Source organism: Cupressus sempervirens, chromosome 8, assembly GCF_028749045.1.
Source record: "Cupressus sempervirens isolate cs-2001-9-10 chromosome 8, ASM2874904v1, whole genome shotgun sequence".
Lineage (NCBI taxonomy): Eukaryota > Viridiplantae > Streptophyta > Pinopsida > Cupressales > Cupressaceae > Cupressus > Cupressus sempervirens.
This window is the reverse complement of record NC_143125.1, coordinates 114,417,096-114,426,976: the sequence shown is the minus strand read 5'-3', so window position 1 is coordinate 114,426,976 and position 9,881 is coordinate 114,417,096. Positions and strand designations below refer to the sequence as shown.

Genomic DNA, 9,881 nt, shown 5'->3' with positions numbered 1-9,881 from the left:
AAATAAATAAGTGGACCAATATATTTGACAAGTGGGGCAATATATTTGACAAGATGTGTCTGAGTGTATGTTATTATTATTAATTTTGCAATAAAGAAAATGCAATATGAGATTATGTAAATGTAAATGAATTTTTATTAGTAAAATGTTTTATTCAGAAATGAAAATAAAGTGAAAAGATACATATTGAAGTAGAATAATTAAAAAGATTGGCTTTTATTTTTATTTGCAGATGTACTAAGAAAATAAAATATTTCAACTAATTAAAATATTTTTATCATAAATTAAAGTTTTATTTAGAAGCGAATTGCAAATGGATTTTTTTGCTGCAAGAGAAAATTATTTTTTCACTTTAAAAATTAAATGTGAAAACGAAGAATGCAACTTCAAAATATTATTTATCATAGAATAAAAATCTACTAAAAAAGAGAGTAAAAATTTATTAAAACAAAAAGGATTACAACAAGGGAGCTCTATCATGAGCAACACGTTGCACAAGTTCATAACATGAAATAAATAAAAGATTTGATTTTATAATTTAAGCCATAGAATGCTAAAAATATTTCAATATTAGAAAACTATTTATTATTCAAATAATTTTTGAACTATAAAGTTTTAATATTTATTGTATTAATACTTTGCTATAAAGTTTTAATATTTATTGCATTGTGTCCTTGTTTTGTAAGAAGTTTAGAGTATGGATTATGTCATTGTGACGAATGTTTTAACATTTATTCTTCATATTCCAAAATTATTAATCTTTATATTTCTTCCATTCTATTTATACAAGTAAATTTTGGGCTACCAGCTTTCAATTAAAATTCTGATTACATAAATTGGAAAAAATGATCCGAGCAGTTATAATACAAACTACCCACAAGATTGGTATTGAATGAAGAATCTTTCACCTGTGGATGGATGGATAACTAGTGACTAATCAGGATTGGCACCCAGTCATAAATCATTAGCAAGAAGTCTCTTTTCTCTACAAGATTTGTTTGTGTCAGGAAGACATGCAGCATTTTTGTACTTGTAGAAGCTGGCTAAGGTGATGAACATGCCCAGGTTGAGTACACTCAAACAAGCTAGAAGCCAGTAAAAGTAATCAAAATGAGCTTTGTTCAAATTATCTGCAAACCAGCATTGCTCCTTTCTGCAAGTAACCTTCTCAATGACTGAAATCATGATACTACTCAAGAAACTACCAATTCCTAAAACACTCAAATAGACAGCAATACCCAAGCTTTTCATTGTGTCTGGCATCTGATCATAAAAGTACTCTTGCATTCCTACAATTGTAAACACATCAGCTGTGCCAAAAAGTATATATTGTGGGAGTAGCCAAAAAATGCTGATTGGGATTGTTGCATGGGGCATGTCTATTAGCCCATTATCCTTTGCTACCTTGATTCTCTTAATTTCTATCATTGCGGCAACAATCATTGAAATGGCAGAAATAAACATACCAGTGCCTATCCTTTGGAGCAATGTTATACCCCTCTCCTTCCCTGTTAGCTTTCTTGCAAAGGGAACAAAGAAGCGATCATAGAAAGGAACCAGTAGAACAATAGATATGTCAATAAAACCTTGCAGACTTGCAGGAGGGATCACAAAATGTTGACCAAGCTTTCTATCCATTGTGCTGCCCTGTTTTGTGAAGAATGTTGAGGACTGTGCAAAGACAACACCAAACATCAAACATGCCATCCAAATAGGTGACATTCCTATCAGAAGTTTCACCTCTTCAACCTGTTGAACTGTGCAGAGTCTCCAATTGCGTTTTGCCTTGCACTCAATGTCTAGATCATCTTCAACTGTTGCTTTGTCAAGAAATCTGAAAAACAAAGATGGGGAGATTCATCAAAAACTTCTCTATAGGGCTAAAAGAAAGACAAATGAAACCCTAAAAAATATGAACTAGCATTATTCTCAATTGTTCCATGTTCTTCCTTAGTCTTAGATGCGAGGTTAAGTAATTGCATGCAGCACCCCTTTGCTTGGCTTGCCATTCAAGGGGCTTAGACTAGAGCTAAAATGGGAACTTAGTGGAGATGATTAAACCCTATCAGCCTTCCCAGTTATACAAGACCCATTTGACATTATCAGATTTCCACAATCCATTTGAAATATGTATTCTATATCTGGATTCGATTGTGTAAGTTATTTTTAACATCAACGTTTGGGATCACACTCCATAATCCATCATTAGGATGACAGAATGCAAGAATAAACATTATGGATCATAGAGTGTGATCCAAAATGTTGATGCCAAAAAAAACTTACACAATTGAATCCTAGAATACACAAGACCCATTTGGTTGATTTTGCAGTTTGAATGTACAAAAGTATCTCTATTCTCACTATTAAGGCCTAAAATTTAGAGTAGAATTCTGTTTAAATATGATATGACTAGATTCAAAGTGAATAGTATCATGGACTGCTTACCTGAGGCGATTTGTTTGCAAGAGTTGTCTTCCTGACCCTGCCTTCAGAATATCTTCTTCTTGAGCAGAAATTGATTGATTTGGTTCTTGGCAAGGAATGGGAGTTTTCCTTTTCAAAAATGCGGCAACAAACACATGGATGATTCGAGTGACAGGGCTTCCACCAGGCAGTCTGTTTCGGTAGAACCTAGTCCCACACAAGAACACAAGAAGTGTAATTGCCATGGTAACGGCAGGAATGCCAAATCCCACACCCCATCCGACATTATCTTGGATGTATAAGAGAACAGTGACTCCTACAAGGGTCCCGAAGCAAATACCAAAATACCACCAGTTAAAGAATGAACTTTTGCTCTTCTTCTCTTTTGGGTCCTCCTCATCGAATTGGTCTGCACCAAAGGCCTGTAGAGATGGCTTGTGACCCCCTTGCCCCAAAGCAACCATGTAAAGTGAGAAGAAAAAAAACCCAAGTTTGGAATGTGATGCTTTAGGGCAAGGCTCCAAAGTATTCTTGCATGGTGGGGCTTTCAGACTCTTTAGAGAAGCAGATAGAGTCACCAGGATTAAACCCTGTAACATTCCATTATATGCTGTGTTAGTTGGATATCATGCATTTGGTTATAACACAGGAAAATGATTTTTTTTCAGGTACTTTGAACCCAAATGGATGTCTAATTCAATTCTGAATATGTGCACAAACTCAGAAGAAATGATTTTCAGCATCTTTGCTCACAAGAACTCCTAAATTTGTGTGTGTGTGTCCTGAAACCAAAACACCAATCTTAGGTCTTCTGCAAGATAACTACCTTTCTTGATGTTCATTCAGATTTTTAGGTAGATATGGGTGTTGAACCAAAAAGACCTTTCTGCCTTTTTGAGAAGGATTTCCGCTTCACTTGTTATTGATTCATGATTTCATACATCTAGCAGATGTGGGCTGTCAATCAAATGGACTAACCAGGACTTCAGCATGCATTGGGAATGGATTCTTAACCAAAAGATCAATCTATCTTTTTAGATTGCAGGAATTGAGTAGCCGCTCTCTAAACTGCAGTGCGAGTGTTACACTTTTTAACATGATCCGTGATGCTGGCATTACACACCCTCTAGTAACACATAGGCTAAAGGGAGACTGCACCTCGTGACTTTGTGGTATACCACATGAAGCTCTCGTCATTCAAACCAGACCCCCAACCCCCAATCCAAATCTTCAATTGAGGCAGAAATGTGTTATTTATTCAAGCTCTCACCTAGCATGGATCCTTGAACAACACTAAACAGGACTCTTCGCCAAGCTACCCACTTTTGTAGTTACTTTGTTCACATATGTACCAACAGACTACTATGGCTTAAATGACCTAAACACATACATATAACAGTAATAATGCAAGAAGTGGCATCCAAAACTGGCACCCAAGGAAAAGACACCAAGAATTGGTGACAATGGAACTCCTAACTCAATTTTGCAAAAAAAAACTTGGATCTTCATCAAGGTGCTCACTTTTCACAAAGGATTCTGATAAGACAACTTTCTAAATGCAAAATGAGCCTTTGGATGATTTTTATATTAGAACCTTTGTGGGTACATTGTCTTATAGTCATAACAGTTGAAAATTAGTATCCTCCTTGCCTGAACCAGAACAAATTAGCTCTATTGTTTTGCTACTTGGGACTGCCTTCCACTCACAAGCTTCCATAAAATATAGTGACCTAAAACTGATTGAGAATATCTCTGAAATAATAAAATATGAAGTACTCATCCATCATAGTGCAGGAACAGGATTTAGTGAAGTAAAAGAATACTGCCTTCCAATTACAAGCTTCCATAAAATACAATGAAGAACATCTCTGAAATATAATTACCTATCCATCATAATGCAATAAAAGGATTTAGTGGAGTAGAAAATTACTGACAAGCATATAGACGAGTGAAGCAACGAGGATTGTCCAGTACCGACCCAAATATGAATCTGCAATAAAGGCTCCCAAAAAAGGCAACATAGATGCCACCCCTGACCATATGTTCACATTGCTTGCAGCTGTCGCAGTCTTTTCATGTAAAACAGTTGTGAGATAAGTAACCAGATTTGACAGTATGCCAGCATAAGCAAATCTCTCTGCAATCTCCACTCCTGTGATTGAAAAAGAAATATACTAATTGAAATCAAGACTAGAATAGCTTTAGATTGATAAAATATAGTGCAAAAGAGGAGAAAAGTGTTGGTCATGTTGACAGAACAATCTACACTCTTGATTATTAAAAGACACATAGCTCAATGGTATTATACCAAATGTGTACGGGCACCCACCCATATTACTATAAATCATCCCCAGTTGTAAAAAATGGTAATGTAATCATTGCCTAAAAAGTTTTCAGAAGCACTCTTATGATATTGCTATTAAGATTCAACTGTATAGCTTTTGTGTCAGACTTATTGATCCGTGTTTCATGAGTAGTAGGTTCACAAGAATCAATCTTTCACGAGAATGAATGGTATATTTAGTGCCCATGTCATCATTCACTAGACGAAGCATTGGATCTTTCAGGGAGTTCACCCAGAGTACTACTCCAACTCCCAACTCAAGTACGCTTGATGATAGAATTTCCTCAAGGTTAAGCCTGCAGAGCTTACTACCCCTTTTGCAAAAATCTTTCGCTAGTGTTGTGAAACCATTCATTGGAGGGTGTTTTAGCTCCTTAATTGATAAGAGATATAATTCAAACCCATTGATCCATGATTCATAATTAATAGTTTACAAAACCCATCTCTCATGAGAATGAATCGTACATATAGCATTCATTCCATCACTCACACATGTAGTCACCATACAAATACTACTCCATCTCAAGCACGCTTAATAATGAAATTTTTTCAAATTATTATCCTATTTTCAAAACTTAAGAACGCTTAATAATAAAGTTTCTTCGACTCTCTAAACTAAAGCACGCTTACCAAAGGAGTTTCTTCCGATTGCTACCCCATTCTCAAAATCTTACAGAACGCCTTGACTAATCAATTGATAAATATGAAATATGATTGAAATTATTAAAATAATCAAATTTCAAAACGTAATGTAAAAATTGTTTAACATGATTCCAAACATTAAAAAATTCAATATTTGGAAACATTCTTTCTACAAAGATTTTATAGAGAAAAAAGGGCATGCTGAATCATACCTATTATGAAAAAGGATGCCCTCCAAGTTCCAGTTCGACCTCTGATAACTGGGTGGCCATGGAGGTCCACTGACCCATCTGCAACAAATTCATCAGATGATTTAAGCTCCTCCATTGCCTTTTCTTCCGTCATCGCTGCTTCTTCAGCATATAAAACTCACACAGGAGTCTTTCAGAAGTTAAATTTTGACTTTGCTTTTAGCTCGTTCCGAGGACTCGTATTTATAAATAATAATAAATATGCAAACTTGATTTTTCAAGGGGCTCAATTATGCCAGAAACCTGTCTAGATTCATCAGAATTAGTTTAGTATGATTGAAGTTGTTTTCTTCATTTTTTGGTCAAATCTGCGAAATTTTTTATACCTAACAACAGATAAAGAATTTTGAACGATTTCGTGTCAAGGGAGATTGAAAATTGAAGATTGAATGGCGGGTAAGGATGGCCCACCGCTAGATTTGATTGCTGTATGGATTTATTGTATTTGCCGTAGGCTCATACTATTGTAATCAATTCAACATATCTAGTGATTAATTTTTTGCATCTTCATCAATTAGTTTTTTAACATCTAAATTTCTCTAAAATATTTTACTTGAACTTGATTGGCTCTTATATTTGTGTCTTATAAGAGCGATTTTTCTAAAAGCACTACTCAAAATTTTAGCATTCATTTAAAAGAATATCATTGTATGGAAATAAATAATTTTGGATTTGTAAATATTAATTTTATCACGAGTCATTCTAGTATTTGATTATATTAAGATGGCAATTAACTAATGTATATATTAAAATATAGTATTTGTGAAAAAGGGTATAATAATAAATGAAAAGGTAAAAATATAATATAAATAATTATATCTTTCTTGAAATACTTTGTTATTGGACTAAAATCTACTACAATTATTTAATGATTATCTAGGGCCAAAATCTCTACATCTAAATACTATTTATTTTATAAATGTTTATTTATCTATAGTTAAAAAAATATTAATGTATTAATATATCAATATGCTAAAATACAATTAAGTAGTTATAATAGTATCATTGCATTTATGTGAAATTTATATTTTTTATATTAAAATTTTATCTAAAATATATATCAAATATTAATCAATTAGTAATAACATTATATTATCAATTTTTTACTTCATTATTCTAATTAATTAAAACCATTATAATCTATGGCAAATACAAGCCACTACGTGGCACTTGTTCTTATTCTTAATAGAGGAAATTTAGATAGACTAGGTAGCATCAATGTAAGATATACATGTTGCCAGAATTATAATATACTACTTGAAATATTAATCGTTATCACTAATTTACCAATATATATCTTTAATTTATATGTCAACTCCAATTTTAATTGAATAGTAATTCTATACATGATTGAATCTATATTTATTATTATTAAATTAGTTTATAGTTATTTTTTATTGATCAAATATTTGTGAAGTTTAATATTAAATTATTAATATACTTTATTATTTAAACTATTTCTCTCCATTATGATAGATTCATTTGATTTGGTCTTATACTACCCTTTTTCCTTGAGCCCATATTGCTTGGTTATATTTTTGCATCATGAAATAATTTATATAATTTATAGATTTATTAATAATTTGTTATATATATAAGACATTACTATTTCAAATTTACTTTTCACTAACTTTCAACATATTCTTAATTTGTTTGTTGATTAAAATGCTATATATTATGTTTTGTTTAATATTTTACTTATAAATAGTGCATTGTAAAAAAATAAGATATATTCATTGACAAAATACAACTCTCATTTCAAAAAAAGAAATCAAATTATTTTTTGATTAATTTAATGTGATTTATTAATATTTAATATTATTAAATTTTTAAAAAGTTAATTTAAGTTTTTATACTTTTAATCTATTATACTTTTTTGAATGTATTGTTTGTTATTCAATTTAAAATTTTAAAAATATAATATATACTTGTATTATATAATCTTAAAAAAAATTATTATATATTATTATTTATTTATAATATACTAGTATAATATGATATATATATATCAATAATTATATTTACCACTAAAATTAAAATTAAGATGAGATTAATCATACTTTATGATTAACAATTAACAATTATTTATATAATTATAACAAAAAATACATTATTACCACAATTATAAATATAACTATAACTATATAATAATTATACTAATTAAATTTTTTACCATACTATAATTAAAAAAAAAAAAAAAAAAACTAATAACTAAAGGCAAGCCACTATGTGACACTTGTTTTATTTTAGAATACTAAAATATTATATTCTACAAAATTAAAAATAATATTTTTTAATAATTCATTTCTAAATCTTTTAGTATAATAAATGTGGCACTTGTTTTATTTTAGAATACATTTTATAATACTAAAATATTATATACTACTTATCTGTTAGACTTGGTCACTATTCGTTGGGTATTCTAGTATAAGTTTCATTTATTAGCTTACACCAACAAGATTGAATCTATCAATCAAATTTTAAGCATAAACACAAATGCAAAGTAAATTGTTAAAAAGTTTCAACAAACTAATGTGTCAGACACTTCAAGATCAAAGGTAATGGTAGCATTTATCTTCTCCTTTCAAGCCCGCTCTTGTTTCGATGTTGTTTGGCATATTTCCTTTCTTTTTAACATATCTTGGTTTTAAGGCTAGGCTGCTAATGAGGAATGACAATAAGCAGACTAAGTTTTAATCATTAAACCAATCAGTTGGAGTAACTAATATCAAGCTTAGGTGGATCATATGGAAAAGTAAATTGATTATACTGATACTAACAACTTTATAAGATTTCCAAGAATTGGTAACATAAAGTTGCTTGTATCAGATATTAGGAAATCTGATTAGGAAAATAGGATACATAAATTAGATGTTATTATTCTTTTAGAACTAACATTTTATTTGAGTTTCATTATTTATCAGTAGGTAAGGAAGGTGTCATCTCATTGTCCAAAATTATAATAGAACAAAGGCTACAAGGAAATGAAGATCAAATCATTTTTGGCATCTTCACCCATGTCTTTGAATTACAAAGGAGTCATATATAAAGATCTAGATTTGGCAACATTGAGACATGAATCCTATCAATTCACTTATAAATACAAATTAAGAGAATAATAACTTTTTTGAGACTTGCCCCTTTTAAACATGTAATAATAAAGGACTATGGTCTTGGGCAAGACTGGAGGTTTTCTTCTCTCTTCTTTCCTACTAGTGCTTGTTTGAACAGAAATACAATATTGTATCTTTTTTATTTAATTAATATAATATATAAGGCTTAGACCGTTTACTGATAAATAAAAATAAAAATATTATATACTACAAAATTAAAAATAATATATTTTTTATAATTCATTTCTAAATCTTTCAACTATTATATCGATTAACTATTATAATAATATTCAATAACTATTTCTATTACAATATTTTAGGGTAAGTAGCACTAAGTAGCAATTATTATATAATAACAAACTTGTATAATATAAATTTGCATTATATTGTTTCTTTTTAATAGTTTCTTTTTAAAAGAAAAAGTGGACAAGCCACCATATTTATATTTATTATAAAACTGATTTAAAGACTCTTTCAAGAAAGAATTAGGAAGAAAACCCGAAATCCTCGTCATATACAAGCGAAAATTGATACCTGAAATTCCATAAGATTTGCATGCTTTTTAATCTTCTACTATCAATTTTTGAAATACCTTGTCAACTTTTATAAAATCCCCTAGATTTAAGTTGTTGATATTCTTCCCATTACATCCTAAGTTAGCAAGATAACCTACCAGCATATTTCCTTCCCTAAGAGTGTGGGAAATGTGAATCAATTTGAATGCATAAAAAAGAAGCCAAATTTGTTGAAGGATGTATAACAATTTCCAAGAGTATGATTCCCATTTTATGCATGCATTAATTATAACCATGGAATCACCTTCAACTTGAATTGATTGAAATCCCCCTTGCTTAGCCAAAATTAATCCTTCGAAGAGGGTAAAGGCCTTAGCCATTTTATTTGTCCTCAGTGGAATGGAGAATACTTGAATGGCAAGAACATCACCAAGATGGTCTCAAATACAAATACCAATCCGTGACTTACCTAGATTGCCACAAGAGGCACCATCAAAATTGATTTTACATGTACCACAAATAGGAGAAATCCAGTGAATTGAATCTTTGTTATGAGAAGAAAATAGGAATATGAATGCATTTCCAATCCCAA

The 9,881-nt window shown here is 30.7% G+C and overlaps 1 protein-coding gene across 1 annotated transcript; it reads right to left on the bottom strand.

Annotated features, from left to right (window-relative positions):
* Positions 1-809: 809 nt before the first annotated feature.
* LOC149541851 (protein NRT1/ PTR FAMILY 5.10-like) lies at positions 810-5,839 on the bottom strand. The gene is made up of 4 exons (XM_089796934.1): positions 5,623-5,839; positions 4,359-4,576; positions 2,446-3,014; positions 810-1,834 (listed from the first exon to the last, which is right to left on the bottom strand). Exons 1-4 carry the CDS (start codon positions 5,753-5,755, stop codon positions 955-957), a joined length of 1,800 nt encoding a protein of 599 aa, XP_089653060.1. The 5' UTR covers positions 5,756-5,839; the 3' UTR covers positions 810-954.
* Positions 5,840-9,881: the final 4,042 nt, after the last annotated feature.

Coding starts and splice junctions, on each gene's coding strand:
- LOC149541851 (XM_089796934.1), bottom strand. CDS start 5,755: ATGACGGAAGAAAAGGCAATGGAGGAGCTTAAATCATCTGATGAATTT. Junction 4,577..5,622: donor GGCATCCTTTTTCATAATAG/GTATGATTCAGC, acceptor TTTCAATCACAG/GAGTGGAGATTGCAGAGAGA. Junction 1,835..2,445: donor TTGCAAACAAATCGCCTCAG/GTAAGCAGTCCA, acceptor TTTGTTTTTCAG/ATTTCTTGACAAAGCAACAG.